We start from the raw sequence: 15,220 nt of genomic DNA on the forward strand, positions 1-15,220 counted from the left end.
CGTCATCTTAATCATCATCAGCATCATCACTATCATATATTCTTATTAATGTATTTTATTGTTGCCTGTGTGTGTTACACAATTTGAGCTGTTGTTGTTGTTGTTGTTAGATTGGAGGGTGAGTGCTCTTTATGTTGTTTTGTTTTTGGTTTTGTGTTGTTGTTCGTGACGTTGTTAAGTTTCTCAAAACCTTTTCGCCCTATTAGTTTTTTATGCTAAGATATTTATTTTCCAAGGCAAGCTGTCTGAAACATTCCTTTTTATAAATAATGTTCTTCTACGTTTATTTTTTCAGTAATTGTTTTTACAGCCGGTTCCGCTACGTTAGGTTTAGTTGCTAAAGTTTCGTTCTAATTAATTCAGTTATTTAATTAACAATCGATGTTAATTTTAAAATTGGTTTTTTTGCTTATTTTTTAGTTTAAGTTAATTTAATTTTTTAAGTTATTTTCACTTATTTTGATGTTTTGTAGGCCTCAAGTAAACAGTCCAGAAATGATTTTCAAAGAATTTAAAAGATAAATTAGTTTAAATCATGCTTTAGTTTCTGCTTTGAAAACTTCATCCATGTTCACAATGATCCCAACGCAAACAACGAATAACTGTTCATCTTGATCAAATGATGAAAGATATCAACAAACTAAGCATAAGCAGAGAAGAATGGAAAGTGAAACTAACCATCGACTAACTCTAATGCCATAAATTCCCCGCCATCTTCGTCATCATTATCATCATTATCATCATCATTATCACCATTATCATCATCATCATCTTCTGTACCAGAGCAAACACTTTTGAAGTTTATCACGGCCAGGAGTGCGTGCCTGCTCGCCGTTTCGAAAAAAAAACTTGACGATAATGAACCACCTGGCGAATGCTTCAATGGAAAAAAATTTAAGAGGCCATTGTTACTCCGGCGATTGAATCTGAATTGTGGGATTTTATTATTCGCTAGGTCGCATCTGTTTAACGTTACTTGGCCAATGGGATGGAATGAATATTTCAGGAGACTTTTATGTCTCTGGCTTGATATGCTGGGAGATCTATTATTGAACGATTTGTCGTTGTTAATGATGTTGTTGTCGTTGTCGTTGTTGTTGTTGCTTACATGGCGGTTGTAGATGTTACGACTGATGGAGACATCCTTGTTGTACGTGTGAGAGTTCAATTGTAGTTGGTTGAAAACATCGATGTGAATGTTATCAAATTTTAATGTTATCTGCACAAGTGACGTGATTTACAACAAATACTAGTCAATCAACGGATGATGAATTGAAACAAAAAGTTAAAATAATTCTGGTTTCATTACTATTCTACATGGGCTAAGTTTAATTCAAGCGATCATGGTAAATTTTATAGGAGAAATAACGTAAAATAAGCTAAAGTATATGACAGATATAACAGTTTTATCACCCACAAGACATCAATCCAGCAAGAGGAGTGCCCTCAAATCATTGCAGCATCAAAATGAGAGACTAACAAAATTTAATCTATCCGCTCACTTGTTTGAGGCAACCACGGAAGAATTTGAAGTCCTTTAAATAGCCCTCATAACCACCTCCACTCTTTTTCTTGTAACGTTCATCTTCATCATCTTCATCATCGTCATCATCTTCATCATCGTCATCATCACGGCGAACAGCTTTTTGGAGGCGTTTTTTGGGAATTCCCCCGACTGTAATGACATCACTGGAAAAACCCAACAGTTCACTAACAACGATGGTGCCACTTTTCTTGACCAGTCCATCGATCTCCACGTTCACCTGGTGGTCAGTGTGCGTGTGCGTGTGTGCGCGCGTGTGTGCGCGCGTGTGTGTGCGTGCGTGTGTGCGTGTGTGTGTTGCGTGTTCGTGTGTATTCAATTGCAAGCAGGATTCTATCCTAAACAGAGAGAGAGAGAGAGAGAGAGAGAGAGATAGAAAAAGCGTACGCGTGTTCGAGATACATTGAATACCATAGGACATTAGCTAATCGAATTATGATTAGTTTTGCGAATGTTAATGTAATCTGACGACTCTCTGATGTGATTATGCCTCTGATGTTACAGTTATTTATTATTACATTATTAATGTTAATGACAATTTTACCGATATTATTGCCTAATGTTTTTTCTGTTGGTTTCATTAACATGCCAGCAATACAAAACGGACATACGGACCAAAGAATTGTCAAAGATGGGTATTTAAAAAAATTTAAATGTGTTCAGTTATATTTCGTTCTATAAGAAGCAAGTTATAGATTTTATAAAGCGTGTTTTACCATCCATTCAATACAAATTGCATAATTTAATTGGTGGAAATAATTCGAAAATTTAATGGTAAGAGAAATGACTCACATCACAGATTCCCTTTCCACTGACGAGCTTGTGAAATATTTTAATTAAAATTAATTGAATTAAAAATTATTAAAGTGAAACTAAATTGAAAATTATGTTAATGAATTCAAACAAACATTATTACAAAATAGGCAGGCAAGCATTTGAGCACACCCATTCAATTGTATCGACACATAGTATTACAAAAAGTGCACGTTTCCATAAAATAAGATAATCATAAAAAAATTTATTTAAAAAATCTATAAAAATATACTCAAAAATTTAAGTTAATTACGTGGGCATGAAAGGGTCTATCATGGTCATGCAAATTGCACACAACATTTTACATAAAAAAAACCAACTAAGTAACAAACTGACCAATAAACTGACCAATGTAAAAAAACCTCCAAACAAGAGAGTAAACTAACTGATCAAGCGATCATTTAGCAAAGCAACAAACGATTTGGCCGACCCATAAACATACCAGCCAACTGTCTTGAACATTGTCTGGGCTGAGCTAACGAACATTTGAATAATTGAAGAGAAGCACCTGATTAAAAATAAAAATGTCCGCCAACGCTCTCTTCTGAATGAATCATTCTCTTATTCTCTGCTTTGTTTATTATCATTCACTCGGTCTCTCCTTCCCTCTGTCTTTTTCTTTATTTTCTCTCTCTCTCCCTCTCTCTTTCTCTCTCTTTCTCTCTCTCTCTCTCTCTGCTTCATTTATTCTTAACACTCTTTCCTCCTCTTTCCTCACTCGCTCGTCTCTATCTTTCCATCCATTTTCATCATGTTGCGTTCCGTTTCATTGAAGATCGTGTGTACGCCTCTACATGTGCGTGTTTGTATAGTGGAAAATGGTCTATCTGAGTGTGTGTTTGTGTGTGTGTTTGTTTGTGTGTTTGTTTGTGTGTTTCTGAGTGCGTGTTTGTGTTTTTTAATGTATCTTTGTGTGTTTGTGAACATATGTTTGTGTGTTTTTACATGTGTCGTGCGTGTGTTTGTTTTCTGTCTTCAACTTCATCCGTTCAACATTTTCTATTCGTCTGAGAAAACAGTTATCAAATTTATTCCACTAAGTAGCATACGGACCAATGAAAATGCCCGATAGTTTTTTATGCAATGCAAAGTGCTATTGATGCCATTTCGTTACATTAAGATAGTTAGTTGCTACATTAAGTATTCAGTTACAACAATAAGTTTTTGGTTACATTATGTTGAAGCGTATAAATACATTGACTCTATTGTAATGAGGTCTTTGTTACCATTATTTGAACGGTCTGTGGCAATGAGTGGCAAATATGGCAAGTTGATGAGTGGATTACAAATAACAACTTCAATGTAGATTATTATTATTATATAATGTATTTATTTTAGCTATTTGTGTTTAGCTATTTGTCTTTAACATTTTTCAATCTGTTATACTTAGGTATGAAAAATTTGAAGTTCCTTCCCAGCCAGAAATTCATATTTTAAACTTTTTTATTTATTTACTTTTAATTTTCTGCTTCGCTGGGCACAATTGAAGTTGATCATCATAGAATAAAAAAAACTTCATTTCTTTTTCATCAACTATTTTCCACTCATCTATCTATCTATTTTTTATGAATCGATTCATTCATTCATTCATTCATTCATTCATTCATTCATTCATTCATTCATTCATTCACTCATTCATTCATTCATTCATTCATTCATTCATTCATTCATTCATTCATTCATTCATTCATTCATTCATTCATTCATTCATTCATTCATTCATTCATTCATTCATTCATTCATTCATTCATTCATTCATTCATTCATTCATTCATTCATTCATTCATTCATTCATTCATTCATTCATTCATTCATTCATTCATTCATTCATTCATTCATTCATTCATTCATTCATTCATTCATTCATTCATTCATTCATCCAATCATCCATTTATCTATCTGGCCGACCATTTTTCTACCTATCTGTCCATCTTTCATTCATTTGTCGATCAGTTTTTCTATCCATCCATCCATCCATCCATCCATTCATCTATCCATCCGTCCGTCCATCCATCCAATAATGGACTCACCTCCCTCACCCTTCTTTCGACCACCACTCCATGCCAGCCACCATCACTCAGATAAACTTCTCTGTATGAAACTTGCAATTTTAATGTAGCTGATGATGATGGTGATGGTGGTGATGAAGATGATGATGACGACGATGAGGATGAGGATGATGAAGAAGAAGGAGATGATGATGATGATGAAGATGAAGATGATGATGATGATGATGATTGCTTGATGGCCATTGATACTTCCAACGAATGCCCGGTTAATTCAATTGTGAAGTCCGTCTCTGACGAGGCTGGAATGAATGAATGAATAAATAAATAAATGAAATAATTGCCTAATGTATTATGCGTTCATTTATTCATTTAATTTAATTTACTGGAAATAAATTTGAAAGGAAAAATAATAATGACGTAATTTATTTAATTAAGTAAATCGTTCACACATGCATGTTTTTTAACATTTTCGGCTCTTAAATTTTTAAATGTATTCTATTATTTAGTTATCAGTTATTTAAGAAAGAAAACACACTCACACACAACACAACACACACACACACAACACGCACAACACACACTCACACACAACACATACACAACACACACACAACTCACACACTGTTATGCATGTATGTCTTTTATTTCGTTGTGCATTACTTCAATGACATCCAATAAATTGAACTTTCTGTGAAAGTTCACAATGGTTTGCAAATGTTCACAAATGTTTTCGAATTTTTTAGTCTCTAACCACCAGTTGGAGTTTTTTTCTGTCCTTTAATACATTTGATAACCTTCTTATATTTTATATTTCTAATTGTTTCTTAGGCATGGAGCGTTCAAGTAGGTGGCCATTCATGTGCTTTGCATCTTTTTTCATTGCTGTGCATTGTGCATGGTGCATGGTGCATAGTCTTTTTGCTAATGGTGACTGGTTGAAAATTGAATAAACACGTGCAGAGACGTAAGTAGCGAGTGTTTGTTCGGCAAACATGTGAGAATTCTCCGACTTGAAAATTTTTAATTTTAAATGTTGACAGACAAATGATGTTCCTGGCTTCAAGCGTTCACTAAGCAGGCACGTGTGTAAACGAAGTAAAACCACGAACACGTTTCTACGAATAACGTACAATGGTTTTTTTTGAGTTGCATTTAAAACAGAAGGAGAAATATTCCTATCGGAGGCATCATTATTGTGACATGGAACATTTCACTGTGATGGAGCCATCTTTCCATCTAATCTTTCATTGCTATTACTTTTTTTGTGCAGTTCTTTTCCTCATCCGTCTGTCCATAGAAACCCATTCAGTTGGGTGTCAGTTTAAATAACCTTGCAATCGATTAACGGTTCAATGCCATTCAAGATGAAAATAACTTCAGTCAATCAATCAATCAGTCAATCAATCAAATCACATTTTGAAGGTTATCAAGTTCTATCTGGCGCTATCAAAACCTATAACCTTCAAAATCACATTTTGAAGGTTATCAAGTTCTATCTGGCGCTATCGTTTGAACATTCAAACAGCACACTCAACACGGACATTTGCACTCATGCACCACTCGTTCTAACACGCCACAATTGAAATTTAGTTTGCACTTGAAACCAACTTCGTATCATATCATGTCATATCGTATCATATCATATCGTATCATATATCAGCATATCAGTTGGCGAAACAAAACGAACGCCACAACTTTCTCCGTCATGAGAGCTCCTGATAACCAGCGCACGCACTCATCCCAACAAACAACCACCAATGATGTTGAAAAACATTTTTCTGCTAACTGAAACTGCTAAACTTAAAATTCGAAACACAAATTTAGCGCTGTGATATCGCAATCAAAATAAAAAAATTCATCGAATTATCTGCCATCTTTCCTTAGGATACAAAAAATTATCCCTATCCACTCTTGTTACCTATGTCCACGTGCATAACTGCACTGTTTTTGTTTATCAATCATCAGATGACGTCATCGAATGCGTGATCATAGAATTATTATTATTATTATTATTATTATTATTATTATTATTAATGATGAATTCCAGATAGGAGCAGAAAAGCTCGAACAAGTGAACCAATTTATATATCTGGGCAGCCTCATAACTGATGACAATAATTGTTCGAAAGAAATTGATAGAAGAATAGAAATCGCGAGAGGAATGTTTGCATCTTTGAAAGTAATATCGAAAAACGGTAATGTATCTACAAAAACAAAATTAAAGATCGTAGAAGCGTGTGTGTTTTTTACATTGATGTATGCATGTGAGGCTTGGACGTTGAAGAAAAGAGACAAAGACAAACTGGATGCATTGTTATAGAAAGTTGCTGGGAATCAGTTGGAGACAAAAGATAAGAAACGATGCCATAAGAATACAACTTGGAAGACAAAAAACTGTGTATGAAAGTGTCAAGGAAAGAAAGCTGGGTATCTTTGGGCACATCTGCAAAATGACAGACGACAGACTGATCAAAAAAGTACTGATGAGAAAGAGGGACTGGAAGAAAAAAGTGGGAAGACCTGTGAGGAAGTGGATGGATGATATCACGGAATGGACGGGGGTTGGAACATTGGGCTCAATGAAGATGGCGAGGGAAGGAAAAGGATTTTGGAGAGATAGAAGAATACCATCGGCCTCAACGGTCCCTTAAGGGATACCTTGAGAGGATCATTGAATTGAATGAATTATTATTATTGTTAATATTGCTATTATTATTATTATTGTTATTATTATTATTATTCTTTTATCTAAATAATAATAATAATAATAATATATAATAATATAATATAATAATAATTATAATTATATGATAACTAGTTTGTTTTGGTTTCTCGATTTTATAAGTGATAATAATTATAAATAAATGCAGTAACATCTTTAAATGGAAGAACTTCGTCAAAGAGATTTGCGAAATTTCGATGACGATGGAAATGGTGATGATGGTGATGGTGGTGATAATGGAGATGATGGTTATGATGATGATGAGAAGGAAGATGATGATGATGATGATGATGATGACGGTGATAATGATGGTGGTGATGATGATGATGATGGTGGTGGCGGTGATGATGATGATAGTTATGAAGATGATGATGATGGTTATGATGATGGTGATGGTGGTGATAATGGAGATGATGGTTATGATGATGATGAGAAGGAAGATGATGATGATGATGAGGAAGAGAAGGATGACAGGGAAGCATTGATGTTTATGATGATTACAGAAAAATTTTTGGGGAAAGTTTTTGGTTATGAAAAAAATGATGATTAGGAGTCCGTGCACATCATGATGATGATTGTAACGATGATGATGATGGAAAAAAAATAATGAATATGTTGATAATGATGGCGATGATAATGATGATGATTATGATTACGATGACAATGGTGAAGAAAAAGAAGATGATAAAGGAAAAGATGATTATGATGATGTTGAAAAAGAAGAAAAAGAAGAAGAAAATGATGATATGATGATGATGATAATGATGTAGATAATGACGATGATTGTGCTGATAATGATGATTTTTGTTGTTGTGTTCATTCTGTTATTGGATATATTTTTAATGTAGCATTTGTTAACGTGTTGACGTGTTACAACAATGTTTTTGATGATTGTGACGTCATAATAAAAAGGAGTTGTGGTCGTTTGATATTGCGTGTAACTACTCTGGCTCCGTAGATGAGTTATAATAATGACCGCTGATGTTTTGTCATCGAGTTGGTGTTGTTGTTGTTGTTGCTGTCTTTGATGCTGTTGTTGTTGATGTTGTTGTTGATATGCTGTTGTGTTGTCGATGTTAATGATGATGTTTTAGTTGATGTTTTTTTGTTGTTGTTGATGATGTTGTTGATATTGTTGTTGATGATGTTGTTTATGTTGCTGATGTTGTTGATGATGTTGTTTATGTTGCTAATGTTGTTGTTGATGTTGTTGTTAATGTTGTTGATATGCTGTTGTGTTGTCGTTGTTAATGATGATGTTTTAGTTGTTGTTTTTTTTTGTTGTTTTTGTTGATGATGTTGTTGATATTGTTTATGTTGTTTATGTTGTTGTTGTTAATGTTGTTGTTGTTAATGTTGTTGTTGTTAATGTTGTTGTTGTTAATGTTGTCTTAAAAATGTGCACTTGCATTAATTTTAATGAACAGCATTAAAACATTTCAACACAGGCAGCAGTCACGAACAACATACGTACACACGCGTCCGATAAATACAACCAGCCCTATTCATCACCACACCTACACACACATACACAAACACACACACACACGCACACACACAAACACACACACACACAACACATGTAGTCGATAAATGATTAACAGGACAACACGGTCAAATATACACAGACAAACATATACATATACAAAAACAAACATGCATACATAAATACACACACACACGCACACATACGTACATACATACACAAACACACACATACACGCACAATCACACGCACATACATCCATTTCATATATACGTAATCACATTATTCTTATGGAAGAGCGTTGACATATTAAATGAATTTAAAACAACATCAACCGCTGCTTTATAAGCAAATCCACCCGCCCGTACTGTACTATCTTACGTGTACAATTTGTCCTTGAAATGCATATACGTACACGCATCTTTCTCGTACGTGCGTATAAATATAAATATATATAAATTCTCCTTGCTTATTGTATGGTATTTGCTGGTTAACGTTTTAATGTATGCATATCTTTGTTTTGAGGTGTTTGTATGTTTCATTGCTTTTAAAAAAATTTTATAAATTATGTCGAAATAAAAAACTTTGTGGTGTAAAATCTCGAGTAGAAATGTTACTGTAACTGTGCTCAGTAGAAGAAGGAGAGAATGTATGGCGTAGTTTAACGTAGAGGATGATTGTATCGGGCGTATGTAGGTGCATGTAGAGTTTGGCTGATCCACAATGCATCTGAATGGATGATAACCAGCAAAAACCAATCAAACGATCTTGTTGATATCAATGGAAAAGTAGGCAAACCTGCCAACTGCTTACATTTCGAAACATGCATGCAACAACACGACCAACACAAATTGGAAGAGACGAACCAACATTCAACGAGGCCAGCATCTAACAACACAGCCCGACAACACGTGCTACAACAACAACAAAAACAACAGCACCACCAGAAACCAGTAGGAACAATTTTGTATCAATCTCAGCAACACTATCTGACCATAGAAATGTTAGCAAGCTGGGCATAGACACAGCAGATGTTCGTGCGTATGGGCGATAAAGAGAGATGCTTTCAAAGAAATTATTAAAATTTCATCATTTTAATGAACGTTGTACTGGCAGGCGCGCGATTGTTTATTAGTGTGAGCGCGTGTGCGTGCGTGTGTGCGTGCGTGCGTGCGTGTGTGTGCGTGTGTGGTGTGTGCGTGCGTGCGTGTGTATATTATGTTTGCGCGTTTAAATTTCCTCAACTAATTGTTCAAGTCAGCCTAACTTATCGTCCTTCGAACGATTCCTTCCCTCCGATTGGAGATTTCAATCTTTCATGATCTCTCCCGCTTTAATGGAGGGTGAAAGTTCAGAAAAACCGGTGATTAATCTAACGCACACTGACGTCACGAATTTATGCGGCGCTAACTTTTTTGTTTTCCTTGTCTAATGCTTTGAGAACATTTAAATTTATTGAGCGTAAAAAAAAAATTTCTCCAGAAAATCACCAAAGGATTGTTGAAAATTCAATTTTAAAAATTTAAAATAATCTTAGTATAAAATTATTAATAACTTGAATGTTATTGTGAAATTGTGCTGTTTGTGACAATTAATAATACTTACAAATGTCTATTTGTATCTCAGTTGTCAGTCTTTCAACTTAATCTCTTGAATACTAATCGAAAATAAATCCGAATAACTCGTAAACGTTTGCACTTTTTGGTGAACTTGTAGGATGGTATCAGTGCTTTCATTTTATAGTTGATTATTTATGAAACACAAAGTGACACTTGTAATGAACTACAAAAGCACCAACTTTTGTTGTATTTGTAGTTATGTAGAGAGAGAAACATTGAAGTTACAAGTATAGTATTATAAGTATCCGAAGTATAGTTTGTAAGTTGTGATTTAATGATAATATTGTTTTAATATTTTAATATTGTTGAAATAATATCGCTTTAATGGCAGTTTTAGGTTTGGTTGCAACACGTAGCCACTAATAATCTTCTCATCTTTCAGCAGTAAAAATCTATACTTTGCTTAAAAAATTTTTTTACATGTGGATCAATAAAAGAGGTAATAAAAAATATTATCGCAAAATATGCAATGAAAGACTATAAAATATTCAACAACAAAAACATAACCGACATAACAAAACAAAAATATAGTAAAAAATGAAAAAGAAAGAAAAAGAGAGAAAGAGAGATAAAAACAAAACAAAAAAAAGTTGATAAAACAATAAAAACCTAATAAAAAAACGAAATAAAAGATCATAGAGAAGCAAAGAATGAATAATATCGAATGCGGAAGGCTCATCTCCCACGACCATCTTCTGACAGTCTGAACCGCATGGGATGCTGGAAAAACCTCAAAAAATCTGGGAAAATCATCTTTGAAAAGAAAAATAAACAGAAGATGCTTTGTTTTTCTCTTTTGTTTTTTTTGTTTTTTTTTTCATTTAATTTCTGTTTTGTGTTCAAAATTGAAAAAAATCAAAGTTTTGATTAATGGCGAGATTGAAATTCAGTTTTTAACAGGTCAATTTTTTTAGTAAAAAAACTTTTATCAAAAGTTTTTAGAAAAAAAAAATTTAATAATAAAATGATTGTATCAGATACTATTTCAAATAAATGTTTATTAGATAGTATATCGCACCTTCATAACGTAACCTGACGCGATGCACGAAAAATAACTTCTTAGAAAATGTAATTAAAGAGACAGATTAAAACATAGAAAATGGATGACGTATCTGTTGACGTCACCATTAAACAGCCTCTTAATTGACATCATCATTGTCATCATGTTTTTTCATACCGCACATTTATTATCTTTATCTTTTTATCACTTTAATGATGATTTCTGTGTGATTTATAGACACACACACACACACACACATTCACACACACCACACACACACACACTAATCCACAAAAAGAATGGAAAGACAAAATATTTTTAGGTCTGCTTCCGACCGAAACTAACTTTTAAAGTTTAGGAAGGAAATGTTTTTTCTACATAAAATAAATTCTTTAACATGTAAAGGCCTGCGTGGGCATAACGTAAACTCGTTTCCTTATTCTTTTTTCGGGATAAAATTTTTTGATTTAACGAACGTGTCTAACTAATATTTTATTTTCAAATTTATTTTCCAACAATTCTGGTTTTGTATTTACAATTTCTTATTATCAATATAAAACCATTATAGTAATAATATTAATAATTATTATTATTATAATAATAATAACTTACTTGCTGAGTATAAAATCTGTTTCCTGTTGTCTCCATTGTAATTATCTTCAGACTTTCTGCTGCTGCTACTACTACCACTTTTGCTGTTGCTACTACTACTACTACTACTACTACTACTACTACTACTACTATTACTAATAGTATTTTTATCAAAACTATAATCGCTATTACTATTTTTACTATTGTTACGGTTCCTAATGTGGCTACCACTTGTACCACTTGTAGTAGTAGTCGAAGTAGCAGCAGAGGGGGTTTTGACGTACATAGAAATGATTTCGACGTTGGATAGAAAAAAGTTGCCTGTCTGTTTGAGGTTCCATGTGATGAATCCGGATCCAGGGAATGTGATTGGGGAGGGGGTGTTTTCTGTTGAATGGTTATTTTGTTAGTTGTTTGTTGTTTGCTTGTTTGTTTGTTGTTTTGTTGTCTGTTTGTTGTTTTGTTGGTTGGTTGTTTTGTTGGTCGTTTTTGTGTAGTGTTGCTTTGGTTTTTTTGTCGTTGCTTAATTAAGAAATAATAACGATTGCAGTTTCAGAAACGAAAGTTTGGATGTCAGTTAAGTTGAATGCATGTGAGTTGTGAGAGTTGGACGTAGGACGATTTCAACTGTATTTATTATCATTATATATTGTAACATTATTACCAATAATTGAAAATTGTCATCATCCTCGTTGTCATCATCATCACTACAAAATTCATCATCGTCATACTCATCATCATCATCATCAACAACAACATCGTTATCTTCATCATTATCACCAACAACAACAACATCATCGTCAGCATCATCCTTAACAACAACAACAACAACGTTAGCAACAATACTGGGAATAACACCCGCAACAACCTTAACAACAACACTGAAACTGACAACGAATCAGCGACAACAACAATAACAACAACAATAATAATAACAACACCAACAACATGAGCATTAGCAGCGTTAACGGCATCAGAGCCACGGATAGGACAACGTTAATATTTACTTTATACGGAATAATATTTCCTCCCCACTAAATCAATTTCATATCAGAAAAACATTTCTCCATCTTTTCATCTTTTGCGTATGTCTGTCTGTCTGTCTGTCTGTCTGTCTACTCATCAGTTTAATTGTCGGCCCATCTGTCAGTCTGCTCTTGTATTCCTCTGTCTCCTCATTTATCAATCCATCTGATTGCCTGTATCTTTCTTTGTTTGCTTATTTATTCATCCTGTTTGTCTCTTCGTTTATCTGTCTATCTGTTTACCTGACTGTCTAAATGTATGTTTGTTTTAAACGGGTCATCTTGCGGTTTTTTAATAGCGTACAAAAGATGTACACAAAATTATGAATGTACATTAGATTGTACAAGTTGATCAACACGTTGCTTAGTAATAAGACCGAGGTTTCCATTACAAACACACACACACAATCACACACACACACATCAAATTTCATTTGTGTCAGTACTGCCGCCATACTGATGACGGCCTGATTTCATCTACGTTGATTTACTGATCAATCAATCAAACCATCAATCAAACCATCAATCAAACCATCAATCAAACCATCAATCAATCAATCAATCAATCAATCAATCAATCAATCAATCAATCAATCAATCAATCAATCAATCAATCAATCAATCAATCAATCAATCAATCAATCAATCAATCAATCAATCAATCAATCAATCAATCAATCAATCAATCAATCAATCAATCAATCAATCAATCAATCAATCAATCAATCAATCAGTCAGTCAGTCAATCAATCAACCATTCATTTTCAGTTTGCGACCACAACACTAACTAGCTTCATTCAACCAAACAATAAAATACTAAAAAAAAACCAAAAATGCTTAACGTCTGAAGGCACACGCGCAATCGGCTTGAATGCTGCTATAATGAAACCTGCTAACGTCACTAACACATACCACGAAGCTTATAAACAACCTTTTCCTTCCCTACCCATGGCCCCATAAACAACATGAACATACGCACGACTCGAAGGTGACGTCACGCGATTGATCACGTGGTCTTCTGACGTAGTAGGTGATGTCACGCATGCGTCAAAATGGTCCGCGGATGTGAATTTTGTTTTTTTTTGTTTATTTATTTAGTATCTTTTTTTTTATTTCCGTTTCCCCATGGCGACATATTAAGTGTATTTGAAATTAATAATTTTGGTCTCGGTCTTTGGTTATTTGTATTTTTGTTTGTTATTAAACTTAATAATTTAATTAATTTGAAAATATTGGAAGTATTAAAATAATAATGAAATAGTTTTTTAGATTTTGAGATAAAAATGAAAAAATTATTTGAAAAAAATGCAGTCCACATGATTTCTGTCCATGTTTGTGTTTTAAGAAGCCAATTTTGATGTTATATGACTTTTTTGTTAATTTCACCATACACAAACTTTTTATTACATCTTTATTTTTTTTGTAACGAGGCAAAAAAATTTTTGTTGCAAAATTATTTTTACTTGTGTATGTCTGCTAAGTGATAGCTATGAAATAATTTATGAAATGTAAAGAGCTTATGGGGAAATATGACTTTGAAAAAATCTTTGTCGCAATGCCTGCATAGTACTTTGTACAGTCATCATCGTCGTCATCATTATCAGTAGTATCGTCATCATCATCATTATCATCATCGTCATTGTTGTTATAACAATCATCATCGCCATCGTCGTCGTCATCAACAACAACAAAAATTTTTATCATAAGGCATCCGTTTATCAGCACAACCATGAATAGTTTGAGGCATTATGGAAGGCAGTTAGCGTATCAGCGCGAAAGAGTTTGCTTTTATAACAACAACAACAGCAACAGCAACAACAACAACAACAGTGACAACAACAACAACAGCAGCAACAACAAAGACGACATCAACAAACATAAACAAACATTACATATCTGGCAATAACTTCATCACCTCTATAGCGCAGCTGGGCTTAAATAGCATTTAGCCTACGAGATAACAGCTTCTTATTTCCCTCCCAGTTGTCGTCGTCCTCTTGGTCATCACTGACGTCAGGAAATTATCATCGTCGTCGTCGTCATCATCATCGTCGTCGTCATGGTTACGTCATTAAAACTATCAGACATTATCATTATTATCATTGCCAATGTCAATATCAACAGTACCGTCATCATCTGCTCTTACAAAAATATTGTGCAAGTCTTCATCATCATCAACATTTTTGTTGTTGTCGTCATCGTCGTCATCATAATTATCACCATCGTCGTAAATAACATAAACAATAATGTTGAAACTCGTAACCACGGCAACCGACAGCAGCAACAACAATAAAAAAAATAATAACCACAACAATAAAAAACAACAACAAAAAATTCCACCACCAACGATATAAATTAGCAGGTTGTTTGTTCCCATAAACAAACATATCAACAGAACATTTTAAAAAAGGT

At 33.8% G+C, this 15,220-nt stretch overlaps 1 protein-coding gene across 1 annotated transcript; it reads right to left on the bottom strand.

Moving 5' to 3' along the window:
• Positions 1-533: 533 nt before the first annotated feature.
• Positions 534-14,555, bottom strand: HELRODRAFT_161586 (hypothetical protein; the record flags this gene model as incomplete). Its single annotated transcript, XM_009021491.1, has 7 exons — positions 534-610; positions 679-1,219; positions 1,503-1,763; positions 4,387-4,475; positions 11,805-12,170; positions 13,740-13,826; positions 14,537-14,555. The coding sequence occupies 7 exons, from the start codon at positions 14,553-14,555 to the stop codon at positions 534-536; spliced, it is 1,440 nt and encodes a 479-aa protein (XP_009019739.1).
• Between the last annotated feature and the right edge of the window lie 665 nt (positions 14,556-15,220).

Source organism: Helobdella robusta (assembly GCF_000326865.2).
Source record: "Helobdella robusta unplaced genomic scaffold HELROscaffold_3, whole genome shotgun sequence".
Lineage (NCBI taxonomy): Eukaryota > Metazoa > Annelida > Clitellata > Rhynchobdellida > Glossiphoniidae > Helobdella > Helobdella robusta.